The 17516-nt window shown below is 33.1% G+C and overlaps 1 protein-coding gene across 1 annotated transcript in view; it reads right to left on the bottom strand.

Moving 5' to 3' along the window:
- LOC127557187 (MORC family CW-type zinc finger protein 1-like) overlaps window positions 1-17516 on the bottom strand; it is a 123513-nt gene that overhangs the window by 39505 nt on the left and 66492 nt on the right. The window contains exons 10-14 of the mRNA XM_051990607.1: window positions 10326-10405; window positions 8836-8906; window positions 6104-6168; window positions 2198-2341; window positions 970-1124 (exon numbers count right to left, since the gene is read on the bottom strand). Of these exons, the coding sequence (XP_051846567.1) occupies window positions 970-1124; window positions 2198-2341; window positions 6104-6168; window positions 8836-8906; window positions 10326-10405 (515 nt within the window). The remainder of the gene's footprint in view (window positions 1-969; window positions 1125-2197; window positions 2342-6103; window positions 6169-8835; window positions 8907-10325; window positions 10406-17516) is intronic.

The following is a 17516-nucleotide window of genomic DNA, read 5'->3' on the forward strand; positions in this document are numbered from 1 at the left end:
TTCAAATTCTCAAGGACAGGAGCATAACGTGATCTTTATGCAACTACTCAGTTATCTATTACTTACAGTCAATAAAGTCCCTTGCCAATACAATTTCTGTTGTTTCAGTTTTGCACATGTACAAGCATTAGGTGTCTTTTGGTGTATAGGTAACTAAAACTTATCTATGTGCATCAAACATTCTATCTGCTTTTGTCTAATTTTGAGGGAATCATTTTAAAAGTTATCTACTTCCAGCCTCTTAAAATTGAGTATGTTAGACTATTTTAGTTTTTCTCTTAGCAAGCCCATTAATAATTATCCTATACTGCAGTGAAATATTGCCTTCAGAGTCTATTATTTTATTCTCTATGCCCCAAATTGAAATGTTTTAATAGTTCTGTTTGTTTCTTTATGCTACTTTTCTATTATTCAATCAGTGACAACTATCACTTTTTCCTGTTTTCAATATTATTCATATGATTTCAAATGTGCAGCTTTCTGTGGCTCTTCTGGGTAAAGGGAAATTTATTTTGAGGCTTTGAGGTAGAGGTACCAATCACCTTACTTAATGAATTAGCAATTACCTGATTAATAAGTCCATAATGGTCATGTAAGCTTCATGTCTTTGCTGTTGGGGGGGCTGAGACTGGTGGATCATATGAGCTCAGGAGTTCTCAGCTGCAGATGAAACTGCTTGATTGCCTACCCTAAGTATAGCAACAATATAGTAAACTCCCTTAAGCAAAGGACTATCATATTGTCTAAGAGAGTCAAATTGGCCCAGGCTGAAATGAAAGTCCCCCCATGCCAAACAATTTTAGGTGACAGTCTGTGAGTAGCCAATGTACATCCAGATTAGGGAAGATGGAAGAACTAACCATAAAAAAAATAAAGTGTGTGTATGTTTGTGTGTGTGTGTGTGTGTGTGTGCACATGAAGATATATAGACACAATTTGAATGTCTTGATATAATAATTAAATACTTACTGAATCCGGTATCCTTCCAGTATTGTACCAAATAAAGCCCCATGATTTTAAGTAGATGATTATATTCTTTGACATTGAGGAATCCTTGTTTATTATGAGATGGTTCCATGATTTCCAAAGGTACGTTAACAATCCCAACAACACCAGCACCAAGCCTAGAAAAAGAAATACATGAGTACAATCTAAAGAAACTTTTTTTGACAACAATAATTCTGTACCTCTAGCAAAAGAGGAAACTTTGTGTCCTTAATCTGGGATCATGACAAAACCAGAGAAAAATTCACTTTGCAACTGAATTTTTTAATGTAACTCTGTCAACATGTCCACAGACAATTGAGAACTTAATTCACAGTCATAATAAATACATCTTGAGATTCATGGGACAACTTCTCTTTTTAAATAATTAAGTGTTATTTTCCCATATCATATGAGGTTTAAAAAAAACTTGTGGAATTAAAAATTAAAGTAATTATTTCCTCACAAAAATGCATTTACAACTCTTCTAGCTATATGCTTAGACATGATTTTACATAGCTACAAATATAGATATACACACATAAATATATTTGTATATTACCTATGTGCATGTCTATGTAATAGTTTTCTATAATATTTATAGTTCTCTTATAAATTGTAGATTCCTTGAGGAGTAAGATCTATTTCATTTTTAATTTTATTTCCAGTGCTAAGGGGAGCTTGAAACATAGCAGGTGATTAATAAATGTTTGTTGATTGGGTTAAAACTCTGCAGGAATTAAAAAACCATGAGAAAGAACTGGAGTTAACCCTTCTAGAATTCTTTGTGTTTGGGGAGCCCTCATAAAATAAATATAAGCAGCCAAAAGAAAGAATGGCATAAAAAGCACAATTTTCCTTTATTAATTTAAAAAGGAAAGAAAGGGGTGGGCTTTTTAAAATAATACAGTAAAACAGAAGATATAATAGCAACAGCAAATTGTTCATTAGAATGACTAAAGAAGAGTCTGTTCTTCCTCCAACCCCCCTGGGATAATCCCCTAACTTCTCTCAATATACTATTAGGCAGATTTATGTTTGTGCATTGATAGGAAAGGTGAATAGATCTTTTGAGGGCGGTGAACAGAGAACAAGACACCTGCTTCAATTATGATTAATTACTCATCTAATTCCAGAGACTCTTCCCTTGAAAACCCTTGTTATCCACTCCCTTCCCTCTACCCTCACCATCTGAAAACAAAAATATACTCACAAAGATCCAGTTCTCAATTGTGGCCCCACTTTCTCATTCATCCTTATCAGGCGGCTATTACTATAAATGAACATTCCATCTTGGCTTCTGTTTTCTATGTTCACTCCAAAGATCAGATAAAACTTCTTAGGTTTTTTCAGTTCTCTAGAGTTGTTTTCAAAGATATTTTTAAAAGACCCAGATATAGTCATTCATATTTACTAAAGCCATTATTAACTTATCTTGAAAACAACAATAGCCTTCTCCAAATAAGACAATACACCATGTCCTTACCTTCTGTAAAAACTACCCAATACACTCACATACATCTCTAAGGTACCTGAATATTGTCCATAAACTAGCTAACTAGCACTTTGATAAAGAAAATGTTCTGAGACAATTCCAAAAGAACCATTATAGAAAATGCTATCCATTTACAGAGAGAGAACTGCTGAACTCTGAGTACAGATTGAAGCATCCTTTTTAAACTTTATTTTTCTTGTGTGTATCTGTGCATATGTATATTTTCTTTTACAAGGTGAATAATATGGAGATTTATTTTACATGGATTCACATATATAACAAATCATTTTGCTTGGAAAGGGCTTGGGAAGAGGAAGGAGAGAGAAATAATTTGGAATTCAAATTTTTTTAAATGAATATCTTAAAATTTTTTCAAGTAATTGAGAAATATTGAATGAAATAAATAAAGAAAAATTTTTAAATATAGTTAGTCAGGTAGATATACAGATAATATAGAGCTAAAATAATTATAATTTCATAATCATAATCATAAATTCAACTTCCTGCTTTTACATTAAGGAAATTGAGTCTGAGAGTGATTAAATAATTTGGCCAGAGTTAGTAAATGCAACAGCATTTAGTCAGTCAAAGGAGTCCCTCATTCACAAAATTTATAAGAGTTCTAAAATACTTACTTATAAAAGTATTTGATATTTAACTACGGAATAATAGTAATTTAGAAAGAATCATAAAATTAATTTCTGACCTGAAAGTTTCCTCTGATTACCAGCCAGACTCTTGACTCCAACCATAGATACATTTTAAACATTCCTGACAAACAGGAATATACCTTAGCAAAGACTTCTGGAAAGGAGAATCTTCAGTTTCCCTCAATAACATTTTCTAGGTCTAACTCTAATAAATCATGTCAATAAAGACATTAGATTTTTAATTTCTGTCATTTCAGCTATATCACCATTATATTAGTTTTAGTATTAATTTCCTTAAGTATAATTAATATTAAAATAAAACTTTCAATAAAGGTAACTAAAGAAACTGACCCTGGAATAGAAATTTCCCGAATGTAACACACACACACACACAATTTAGAACATCTCATAAATATAACATTAAAGATTGTTGAAATTCTCCCTTCACCTTTTCCTGTTTTCTTTTCAAAAAAAAGAGCTACATATTGCAATAGCATCATGTAATTAATGGGATTGATTAGAAATCATCAAGTGCTTTTCTGAGGAGCATAATTCTCAAAGTAATGTTGGGGATGATATAGAAGGAATTCATGCCTACAGCTGGAGCCTGGCCTCTGAGCTGCCCAACTCAGGAGGACTTGGGATAAAAGGATATATATTAACTTATATTTTCCATAGACTATTTTTAAATGTATGCATGTGTTATGTTTTAGGCAAAGTGACTATACTTTCAGCTTTATAAGCCTCTTCTAATATTTGGATCATATCATTCCAGGGGACAAAAGTAAAGACCAATTAAGCAACTAACACAGAATACTGTGTTACTTGGGAAGAGATGCTCATTTTAAAGAGTTGACCAGTATGCAAATGTCTGCAGAAACTATTATGAGTTTATAACTTGCCTTTAAAATGAAAATGCATTTTCCTTTTGAAACAAATTTGAGCCAGCTGGCATTTCTAGATATAATGGCACTGTACTTCAATAAAATAAAGGTTACACCATCTATTATGCCCTGCATTAAGACCACAAATAGTCATCATCAAGATTTTTCTTTCACATCCATCAAATGAAGACTTTAAAGGCCTCTTGCATTCAAGAAAAATTTGTGTGGCATTTATTCAATATTTATTACCCTGCGTGCATAGGTTACTACATTAGTTAGTTTATTTCTGAATCTGAGTTTTGCAGAAAGCAGCAATCATATCATATCGTTTATCTGGTTCATAAAAATGTAATAGAAATTCAATGATTCTTATGTTCTGCCAATGTAGTTTCTCCATAATATGTTATGTTTCAAAGTTTCTTGTTTACATAACATCAAGCAATCTTTCTGGCTATCTTTTAATTTACTGATTGAATCTTTCTTTGAGATGAAAAAACTTCCTGATATAAATTTATTATTTTAGTTTTGGAGTGTTAGACATTCTTAAACACTTGATGATCACTCAAGAAGGATGTACCTCATCTAGTACTTAGCACAGTGCCTAGAACATTATAGGCAGTTGATAAATGTTGGTTGATAGATTAAAATTTAAGATCTTAGAGGGCAGAAAGTGATTTAAAAAAAACTATAGAGGGGCATCTTGATGGTAACAGTGGATATAGCACCAACTTTGGAGTCAAGAGGATTTGAGTTTAAATTCAGCCTCATGAGTTATGTGAATCTGGCCAAGTTACTTAACCCCAATAGACTACAAACAAACAAAAAGGAACTGGAGAGAATATATTTGCAAGAAAATAAACCATCCAAAGACAAGCAATTATACTGATTCGATGATAGAAAATCAAATATATGGATATCACTATGACCTCAGTATATGCTATACTGAGAGTCATCTTCTCATTTACATCCACAGGGCATTCACCTATTTCAGAAGAAAATCCCAATGACCAGAGTTGGAGCTGAGGGATCAGAAAAAGCCTCCTTTACAGGAAGACTATCTGTTGACCATTCATCTGGTCCATTGTAATGGGAATAAAAACCCTGAAATGATTGGTGAATTTGATATTTCAGAATAAACCACAGCTCAGATATCCAGAGTAGATGTAGAGGTCCAAAATAGAGACATTGTTTCGAGTAGCTATCAACTGTTGACTGAATTAAAAACTGTTTAGCCATTCAGAGGAAGCTGGTAGTATACTAAATATAATGCTGGGCTGGCCATCAAGACTTGAATTCAAATCAGACTTCAAACACTTATTATCTGTGTGATCCTAGGTAAGTCACAACTTCTGTCTGCCTCAGTATCCTTATCTATTAAAAAAAAAAAAAAAAAAAAAAAGGTCTTAAGAGTATCCGCCTTCCGAGTTGTAATAAAGATCAAATGAGACAATGATGGTAGAGTGCTTAGCCCATTGACTGGCCTATAGTGGGCACTTAATAAATGCTCATTTGTTTCCTATTCAGGAGTCTGAGCATCATGTAGACACTGCATGTATTTTAATTCTCCTTATACACTCCAACCAAGATATTTTTTGAATATAACTTCATCAATACATATGACAATTTCTCCATGCCTTAGTGAGTTTCTGCCTCTCCCCATTCCTTTCCTCTACAATTCATTCCTCCAAATCATTCCCTGATGGCAGAACTTAGCAAGGCACGCCCTGAAACAGCCACTACAGGATACATACTTCTACCCTTTTTAGCTTTTTTAGGTCTTGATAATGTTATTTTTTTACTACTGGCAGACCCTTTAAGAGTCTAGATTCACCTCATTACCACAGTGGTATAGAGCATGAATCATTTAAATACAATTCATCTGTAAGTAGGTATGTTACAAATGCTTTTTGGCGATCATACTATTAGGGAAATATAACCAAACTATATATAATATGAAGAGTTAGTGGCATCAGGTGGGAAAAAGCATTACAATAAGAATTTCTCTGGTTTATTAGAGAACAAAATATTATTTCCAATAAAGCACAGAGAGATGGACAACTTTCCAGACAGACAAATAGCCTGACCCTTACTTTTCTTTCTCTTTAAGTGTCTTCTGCTTTATTTCTGCATCTTCCAAAGCTTTCTTTAACATATCCTACAAAAAAGCAATTCCATTTGGGGAAGTAAAAAAGGGATGAGCAAAATATTTAATAATAACAACAATAATAGCATGGCTAGTCTTTATATAGGGCTTTATATCATTATTAACATTTTTTTACTAAAATTTTGATTTTAGAAAATCAACAAAATGATAATCAAGCACTGATCTGTAGTATTTGTCTATTTCTGAAATACAAATCTTCCCTCGTAAAATTCAGCAATTGGTTCTCTTGAACCAGTCTGAGCTATTTTTACCAGTGTTGAAGCCAGGCAACCTGGATTCTAATCCAAGTTCTTCTAGTAACTATTCACTTAGTCTAAATTTTGGTGATTTCTCCAGTCTTGATTTTCCCATCTCAAAAACAAACAAACACGGAGCAGCTAAGTAGTACAGTGAATAGAGCACCAGCCCTTGAGTCAGAATGATCTTAATTCAAATCTCAGTGTCAGACACTTACTTAAGCAAGTCACTTAATTCTGAATGTCTCAAAAAGAAAGAAAGAGTTGGGCCAAAGGGACCTGAAAAACTTTTCTAGATCCCAAATTGTCCTTTTCTGCTTTTTTACCCCCTGACTACCAAAATATTAATCTCCTCTTTGAAAGATGGCATAGTGAATTAAGAAAACCTGAGTCCAGACATTTACTAGCTGTATGAGTCTGGGGATGTCATTTAATCTTTTCGGCCTCAGCTTTCCCCATTTGTAAAATGGGGGTAATGATGGTACTTATCTCCCAGGGTTGCTATATAAATGTTAACTATCATTAAGAGGAAGGTAGGATATCATAGATTGGGACTCAAGTTCCAGCTCTACCATTTATTTCCAGAGTAAATTTGAACTAATCATTTAACCTCTTGAAAAATCAGTTTTCTAATTTATAAAATAAGAGAGTTGAACTAAATTATCTTTGAGGTCCCTTATAATTATGGAAGAAATCTATAATCTTCCCACTATTCCAGTACATGGATACTTCTCCACTTACTTCCATGCCCTCTTTGTCATTAGACTGCTTGTTTTTCTGTCCTTTTCTCTGTCACTATGACCTAAATGCTCTACTGAAAGTCATCTTTTCATCTGCTTTTATATCCACAGGACATGCACCTGTTTCAGGTAACAAACCTCCTAATCAAAAGAGGTGATAAGGGAATAACTGATTTGCCCTCACTGAAGAAAATCCCAATGACCTGGGTTGGAGCTGGAGGTAAGGGAGAGGCCCCTTGACAGTAAGGCTATCTCTTGGCCATTCTTTTGATCCATTGTAAAGGAAATAAAAACCCTGGAATGACAGGTGAGTTTGATATTTCAGAATAAACCACAGCTCAGACATTGAAGGTAGAGATAGATGTCCAAATGGAGGGGTCATCCACTTAGCTATCTTCTCCTGTCTAGTGGGATTTAACAAAGGGTATAGGAGCAATAAAGGGAAATTGGTCAAAGATGGCACCTCTGCTCCCAGGCCTACATCATTACACACTTCTCCTTTTGTGCAAATAGCCTTTAGGGCATTTGACAGAATGGCAACGAATGGTGGCAAGAAGAGACAAAACAAGAGAAAGAGGAACCTAGCTATCCAAATACAAGCTGCTTCTCTGGCCTTTAGAATAAATGAAACACAGGGAATTGGAAATTTTTTAGAGATAAAATAAAAAGGTCATACCAAAAAAAATCAATAACAATAAGGGAGTTTTACCTTTAACCTGAAAGAAGAAAAGGAAAAAGGATAGAATTTGAGGAAAGCCATCTATAAATGTAGCTGTGGGGCATTCACAAGAGCTCCCCTTCCATCTCTTCTCTGGCTTATTACAGTAAAGCAACATTTGTTTTTTGCAAAAAATATATATCTTGTCCTTGTCAATTTAAGAGCAAACAGCTGGATGTTTTAGGAGCTGATGTGTTAAGAATGATAGTGAAAGAGAGAAGGAAATGTTTTCCTACTTTTCTATTGTATATTTGGATTCAGGCAAAGCAACAAGTTGATAAAAATAATGCATTGTAGAATACACATGCTTCAGTAGGAATGCGCATACTATAATAAATGACCTTAAGTAACAATAACAATGTAATATAATAATTTATATATAATATTTATATTAATATATTATATTGGCATTCTATATTTAAAGTATTCATAATTTACAACCTGTTGTCCTCATAGACAAAGTACACTTGTTCTATAGGAAGATAATTATTAATTGTGTAGAGCTATTTTAAAGAAAAGGCTTGAAATATTATTACGTTATATTGACAGCATATAAGTCCTAACATTGAAGGTGAGAGGGGGGAAAGGACAATTTGTTAAGTGTCTAGATTCTGATTTCTTGAAATCTAGCTATTTTCAATGATTTTCACAGGCAGACTGGGTACTTTGTTAAGTTCTTTCAAAAAATTCAGCTTGCTAACAATTAATGGAGATGTTTCCTAGTTTCCCTTAAGTTTCTTCTCTTCCTACTGTTCTATTATACTGCCTTGCTCTGGTCCCTTCTTCTGTTTCCTGTATTTTGTTCATCCATTCTAATTACCTTTGTCAAAACTATCTTTTCCTTTCAAAGTCATTTTTAACTAAAAGTTTAAGAAGGAAATCGGGGGAAAAAAGGTTATTATGAAGATTCAAAGGCAAACTGAACACCAGGTATTCAGAAAGGCTTATTTTTCCTACAATGTACCTTGGCAGAAGACAAACCAGTTTGGAGGGAGTTGTTTATTTTGTATCGAGCTTCTTTTACCATTTGTTCAGCTGGAAAAAGACAAGATTGTTTAATAAAAATGAAATTCTCTTCAATCTTGTATGTCAGACATTTTGAGAATTATCAATTTCCATGAAATATATAGGGCTGCTGATTACAAGGAAGGAGTATGGTTTGGTTGAACACTGGTCTTTGGAAATGGAAAGATCTGGATTCAATTACTATTCCAGATTTTTATTGCATCTAGTAACAAGTCTTGACTTCCTTCTTTATAAAATGGGAATAATAATGGCACCTGCTTTATAGAGTTACTTTGAAGACCAACTACTTTGTAAACCATAAAGCTTATTGACATTTGTATAAGGATAAAAATCTCTGTGAGTTAACATTTCTTATCCTTTCCATTTCCTAAGACATGCTTCCTGGATTCATTTTTAGGTGGTGAAGGGAAGAGATGACCATTGATAAGGCAGGAATGTGCATGTACTAATGGAGGAGGTAAATCTCTTGTCTAACTCTACATAACTATTATATTATGGGACTGGGCCTTTTGGCTTGCTGATAAAAATTATCATTCTATATTGTCTCTTGGAACTCCATGTTGGCCATCCACATGCAAAGAATGAACTTAGGTTATTTAAATTCATAGCTACAAAGACTAGAAGTGACTGAATATGCTCAGGATTATACTTCATTTACAAAATAAGCAAAAAATTTCTAGGAAAATCAAATTTAAGAAAATTGGTATACAGGACTAGATCAGGAAGATCTGGGTTCAAGATTCATGTCCTTCCTTTGATGTACACAAAAATGCACACACACACACAAATCCACATATATATACATATATACAAATTCCCACATGTATAGATACATAGTCTATGTATGTGTGCATGTATGTATTATATATAAAATATATTCTGCATATATATATGCGTGTGTTGTGTGTGCGTGTGTTTCATATATGTACACACACATTGTGTATATAAATATATAGTCTAAGGGTGTGTATGAAAAGATAGTGAGTATCTCAGGTAACACATACAAATATATACATAAACATATGTAGGTATATACATACTTATATGAATTTTGATATGTATATGTGTGTATGTGTGTATGTGTATGGATGTATAGATATATCACTTAAATGCTCCATTCAGTTCCAAAAGCAGGAACTGTCTTATTGTCAGTTTGTATCCCTAGAACTTAATATAGTGCCTTGCATAGTAACTACTTAAGTGTTTCATTCATTCATTTATCCATCTATCCATTTATCTATCCCTCCAAGCACCTATCCATTCATTCAAAGACTGAAAGTTATAGATGAATTAGCAATCTGTACTAATAAAATTATAGCTATGAAACTCTGGAAATCAGAATTAAACTGAAGCAAAGATAAAAAGAGAGAGGAGAAGGGGAGAGGAGGGAATAGTATAAAAAGGAATATCACAAAGATGATCACATACCAATTTTTACTGCTACCTCTGCCTTTTTTACTTCATTTTTTGATGCTCCTTTGAAAGCAGATGTGACATAAAGATACTTTCTGGAAAGGCAAAATAAATGTACAATTATTTTAGACTTTTAAAAGCATATAACTTTAGTTCAGGCCCTCATTATCTCTTGCTTAGATTATGGCAACAGCAACTGATTGATCTCCTCGCCCCAAGCTTCTCACTGCTTCCATCCATCCCATACACTGCTGTCAAGGTAATTTTCCAAAGCACAAATCTAATCATGTGACTTTATCAACCAACTTTGCTTCTACGACATATTATAAACTCTATGGCATAGATTGTAAAGCTTTTTTTTTCACAACCAAGACTGCTGGTTTATTACTCCCCCTCCTCCTTACTTTGTAATTTAGACAAATAAATCTTTACTCACATAAGATACTGTATATCCCACTGCTGTGACTCTGACATGGATGTTATATATGCTTGGTATATATATCCTCTTTACATTAATCTTCAAAGTCCCTCTTTCTTTAAGATGCAGGTCAAGAAGATCATGATCTCTACAACTGTAATGCTCTCCCTCTTCTTAAACTATTATTTATTTAGCTATTTTGAATATGAAGATACAGTGTGTCCTGAAAATCTTATGTACTTTTAGGCTATTAAAGTTTTGTATCTAAGCTAGGAAAAATGCATTTCTGTTTCTTGCTGTTCAGTTGTGTCTGACTCTTCATAACCCTATTTTGGGGTTTCTTTGGCAAAGATACTGCAGTAGTTTGTGATTTCCTTCTAAATGGTCACATACTAGTAAGTGTCTGAGGCCAGATTTGTGCTCACCAAGCTAAGTTTTCCTGATTCCAAGCCCAATACTCCATAGAGCCACCTCACTGTCCCATAGTCAAGCTAGCAAACCTTAAAACTGCCCTATGAGTTTTAGGATACTCTATATTTATCTATAAGGACAATAAACAAATTTTGTGTTGTACCTACTTTTATATGCATTTGTTGTCTCTCATTAGAATGTAGGCTCATTGAGAGGAGTTGTTTATTTCTTTGCCCTTACATTCCCAAAATCTAGAACAATGACTGGCTCATATTAGGTGCTTAATAAATTCTTAATGATTGACTAATATCATTTAAGGGTACTTCTCAAAGTGATGTGAACTCCTAGCTAGTCCCTTCTCTCCAGAGATTTGTTGTAAACATTTCTGACAGATAGGAATCTATTCTAGTAATCAAATATCTAAATGTGATCATATACTATGAGCATGGATGTTTATAATCATTAAGTCAGTTTTTTCTAGGTGTATAAAAGTACCACCGTTGTAAATTTGGCATCATGATGCTTTGTTTATTGGTGTTTTTAGTTTTTAAAAACATGACTATCATTTCTCAATAACCCTGTCTCCACCACCAAAATTAATTCTCCCTTGTAGAAAAGAAGGGAAGTCAAGAAAAGCAATTCTACATAGTGACCACATCCAATAGCCAGGTCCCCTTTGGAACCAGTCTACCAAATAACAAAATATAATCTGTTATCAATTTTCTGGAGGGATAATTGGTTGGTGAATGATTTCAATTTTAACATCTTTCAGTGCTTGTTTTCCTATACATTTTGTTATTATTTTGCATATTATTTTCTTGGTTTTGTTTCATGTGCATCCTATTCAAGTTTCTGTAAATTATTTATTCAAGGCAATTTGTGGGATACCCTGTATTTGGTATATAAGTTCCTTAAATAATAGTATTAATAATATAATAACTAGTATTTATATAACACTTTAAGGCTTGTTAAATATATATAAAATTTCATTTGATCTTCATACAACAACCCAGGGAAGGGTAGCAGATGCTATATTATCCTCATTTATAGATGAGGAAACTAAGACTGAGAGTAGGTAAGTGATTTACCCATGCTAACACAACTTGTAAGTTTCTGAGATGATGTCTGAACTTGGTTGTCGGTGTCTACATGTCCAATATTCTATCATCTAGCTGTTTGTTGCAGTTAATATACATTCCCAAGAATGTCTGCTTGACAATTAAGGAGATGATACCCCTTCTTTAAAGAGATAATGTGGTTAGGTGGGGAACGATGACACAAACTGTCATACGTGAATGTAATGGGATACAACTGGGCTGTAAAAAATGATATGTATAATGACTACAGGAAAGTATGGAAAGATTTGCATGAATTTATACAAAATAAAGTAAGCAAATCCAAGAAAAAATATACAAAGTTTCCACAACAATGAAAATGGAAAGAACAAAACATCAAAAAAATTTAATGAATTTAACAAAATTATGGGGTCTCAATTAAAGAAACAGGACATCCACAATTCCCCATTCCATGGAGATAGAAAGTCCACAGGTGTTACACATCACACACATTTTCAGTCATTTGCAATGTAGCAATCATTTGTGCTGATTTTTCCCCCTCATTAAAAACTGTTGTTTTTATATATAATATACATATATATAAAACTGTATAATATATATGTATATATGGAATGGTTCGTTTTTGGAAGGAGTGGGGAGCTATCTGGGGTAATTATAATGATGTAAGACATCAATTTAAACAATTATTTTTTAAAAAAGATTTAGAAGAGTTAATAAGGAAAGAGGTGTGGGAGGAGAAAAAGGAAGGGAGAGAGAAAGAGGAAGGGAGGGGAAAGCTGAAAGGATGTGTGTGGGGGAGGAGGCAGAGGGAAAAAAAGAGGGATGGAAGAATGGAAAGATAGAGGGAGGAAGGGACAGAGAGAAGAAGGGGAGGAGAGAGAACACCAAGAGAGAAACTGAGCCAGCCTGAGATATCCGGAAATCTCTGCCCACACAAACATATTTACTAGCACATACAAAGTAGGATAATTGTGTTCAAAAGACAAAAAAAGAGCATGTTCCAGGTAATTGTTCCATTATCAGTGCTTCTTGTCAATATTTAGATCTCCTTTAAAACTATCATCCTCACTTTGTAAACTGCTTCTTCCAATCACCAAACAATTATTTTCAACACAACTGCTTAGACATCTGCAGTAATATATATCACTTTATAACACTTAAAGCACATCCTTAACTTTGCTGCTCATGAGAAAGGCAATTTTCCAGGCTGAGTGTTTCTGATGAAATCAAGCAGGCCCTGGAATGATCTCTAATAAAATACTGCTCTAAACTAAATACAGACAACAGTTACTGGTTTGTAACTTCACAAGAATGGCATGTAAGATATTCAGAATGGCATTTTATCTATATGAAGCTCATGTGTATCTGTTATGCCACACATTTTTGTTTTAGTCCAAAACAGCATTTTCATTATAGGGAACTCCCTGTAAGGAAACTCCCTCTACCAATGCATAATACTTAGGATGCAGTAATTATCTTGTAAATAGGCAGAAAACAAGCGTGAAACTCTAGGTTTAGGTCCAGAACACCTTAACTTTCTGAACATTTATTACATTCATGGACCTTTTAAACTAAGCCTTTGGGGGCGAAGATCATTGAATCCAACAGTACCTACTACATACAAAGTTCTGGGTCATTTGTGGATACCAAAAAAATGAAAAGCTGAGACTGTCCTCAAGTTGGAACTCTTACTCTATGAAACAGAAAGCAGATTCAGAAACCTGAAAAGACTGACCCATGGAGAAATAAGTTAAATGTCTAGTATCTAACCTAAGACAATTACTGCTGAAATATCCTTCTTGTGATATGGGGCAAGAAAATGAAGAGAGCCTCATATTGCCATTCCAAAGTCAACACAAAAGAGTTTGAGAATTCAACTTGGTTGTGGCAGAGGAAGGAGATATTCAATTGAGTAGTGTGGAGTTTCTGATGTTTATTACTGTGTGACTTTAGGCAAATCATGTAACCTTCTTGAAATTCAGTTTCCTCATATGAAAAATTAGGAAGGAGGATGAGACAATTTTTAAGGGACATTTTACCTCTACACCTAGATACTTGATCCACAAATGAGTCTTTTCCCCTTTTATACAATAGGAATAGAGTTCAAAAGGATATTCTTAGCTAGAACTAAAACACATTTGACCATTAAATAATATTGAAATAATGGTTAGATGTAATAGTCGTTAATATCGATTTTTTTACTTTAATGTTTTAAATATTTTACATGTAGTATTTCATTTTATCCTCCCAACACTTCTATGAGATAGGTAGGGTAGGTATTAGTAAATCAGTTTTATAAATAAGAGACTCAAGATCAATAAAATTTCAAGATCAGAGTGATGCATGAGAAAATAACTTGGGCAGAAGTGTGAAATGATGATGATGATGATAGCAAGTAGAATTTACATTGTGCTTTAAGAGGTGCGAAGCTCTTTCCACATATTATGCTCTTCGTAACCACCTTGGAAGGTGTGTGTTACTATTATTCTGATTTTACAAAAGAGAAAAGTGACACTGATATTAAATTATTTACACAGGGTGACAGAGTTTGGAGTAGGGTTTTTTCCCAATAGTATTTTATTTTTCCAAATACATGTAAAGATAATTTTCAGCATTCATTTTTGTAAAACTTTGCGTTCTAAATTTGTTTCCCTTCCTTTTTCACTTCTCCTCTACCTAAGACTACAAGCAATCTGATATAGATTAAATATGTACCATTCTTTAAATTTTTTTTTTAATTTTATAGCTTTTTATTTACAAGATATATACCTGGGTAATTTTTCAGCATTGACAGTTGCAAAACCTTTTGTTGCAACTTTTCCCCTCTTTCCCCCCAACCCCTCCCCCTGATGGCAGGTTGACCAATACATGTTAAATATGTTAAAGTATAAGTTAAGTACAATTTATGTATACATATTTGTATGGTTATTTTGCTGTAAAAAAAAAATCAGACTTTGAAATAGTGTACAATTAGCCTGTGAAGGAAATAAAAAATGCAGGTGGACAATAGAGGGATTGGGAATTCTATGTAGTGGTTCATAGTCATCACCCAGAGTTCTTTTGCTCAGTGTACCTGGTTCAATTCATTACTGTTCTAATGGAACTGATTTGGTTCATCTCATTGTTGAGTAGGGCCACACACATCAGAATTGATCATCATATAGTATTGTTGTTGAAGTATATAAAGATCTCCTGGTCCTGCTCATTTCACTCAGCATAGTTCATGTAAGTCACTCCAGACCTTTCTGAAATCATCCTGCTGTGTACCATTCTTTTAAATATATTTCCATAATTTGTCATGTACATGAAAACACAAATCAAAAAGGGAAAAAAATCATAAAGGAGAAAATACTGTGCTTTGATCCTCATTCAGTCTCCATAGTTCTCTTTCTGGATGTTATTGATATTTTCCAGTGGGGTAGGATTTTAAGTTTTAAAAGTAAAAAAGTTTTGTTACAAAATAAAATTTTCAGTTTTCCTTCTTTCATCTATTTGTTGTTCTTACAGGTTCTTTCTTAAATACCCTTTCAATGACACTGTATATATAGCTGGGGTCTCTTGACAAATTTTCTTAAAATTTATTCTTTCCTCTAGTACTTTCTCACTATTTTATTAGGCAACAGTGCTCATTTTCTTCCAACATCCTTCTCCCTAAGATTTTAACAAACAATTTTATATTCTAAAATGATGTTGCACTTGACTGCCCTCTCTCTACACTTAAAATTAAAATTTTTGTTGAGTGAGGCAGCTTTTAGATTCTATTGATTTTCTCACTGTGGTAATTGATTCGGTTAAATTTTTATATCAAATTGTTATAAACATTGTCAATAACCATTTCTTCACCCACATCCTATTTGTAAACATCAATGACTGGTATATATAGTTCATATATTAATTATTTTAATTGCATATGCCAAATTATTTTCTCATTTTCATTCCTTCAATTTTTTTTATTAATTTGACTCTTTCTAACAAGTCAGTGAGCTGATCTCGTATACTGCTAATTCATGAATGTTTTGTTTGTAAGCAACACTTCATTTCTTTTCAATTAAATTGTACAAAATTTCTTACTTCATTCTGGTTCCAGTATACTTTAATTCTTATTTTTCCCCTTTGTAGTCCCATAGATTGTACATGATTTGAAAAATTGTTTATTTTTTACATTCATTTAAAAAAAATAAATTCTAAATTCTCTTCTTCCTTCCTCACTCCTCTTTCACACACTGAGAAAGCAGGCAATATAATACTTTTGTTTTTTTGTTAAAGAAAATATCCTTGATGTAAATTCAACACATTTTGACCTTTTTGATGCCTCACTTCCAAATCACATTTTCCACAACACAATTTCATTTTCCTCACCTATGTCCACCTTTGTGTTGGAATCCTAATTGCAAAATATATTGTATTTACTTTTGAAATTCTTATCTAATTCCTCATAAAAAATGTACTTCCATAGACTCGGTTATAAATTTTGGAAAAGAAGTAGCAATTATTTTCATGGTATTATTTTTTTTTACAGAGAAGTATCCTGAGTATTGTGATATAAGATGTCTAAATATCCCATGAAAAGTTTGTTGGTTTTTGTCATTGTTGCCTTTGAAAGCATGACAAGACTAACCCCTTGCAACTCCTTATTTGTTTCTCCAAAGAAAAATCTGTGAACCATCTTTTCATTTAGCTGTAACTCCTTTTGTCTCCTGATTTCTTTATGGGAAGAATGTTAGGATGAATGCAAGTGTATCTACTTTTTAGTCAGTGGACCACATTTAGAGAATACATTTTGAGAAATTAATGTTTAAGAGATGGTACTAAAAACTACCATTTTGTTTTATTACCTTCTGCCCCTTTTCTGTCACCATCACTGCCAATATGGAAGGGGATAAAGGATTGTTATCCTTTTTTACAATTTTCTTTGTTTCATGCAAAGTCATGTCCAAGGAATTTACATTCTAGTGGCCAATGTAATTGTTGTAAAGTGCTTAACAATGCTGGTATATAGTAAGCATTATATACATATATATATATATTATACTTAGCTAGTTCAGTTCTTGAAAAGATATAATCATGAATTCAAAGATATAACTGCATAAAAATTGTAGATCTATAGAAATAAACAGATGATAGGCAATATATAGATAATAGATACAATAGATTAATAATAGATTACAGAGAAGTAGGCAGATGGTAGGGAGATAGATTTTAGATACAATAGATAAATAATAAAGATGATAGAGGTGACAGAAGATAGACATAGATAAATGAATGGGAGATGAAGATAGAAAGATAGATGGTAGATATACA

Source organism: Antechinus flavipes, chromosome 3, assembly GCF_016432865.1.
Source record: "Antechinus flavipes isolate AdamAnt ecotype Samford, QLD, Australia chromosome 3, AdamAnt_v2, whole genome shotgun sequence".
NCBI lineage: Eukaryota > Metazoa > Chordata > Mammalia > Dasyuromorphia > Dasyuridae > Antechinus > Antechinus flavipes.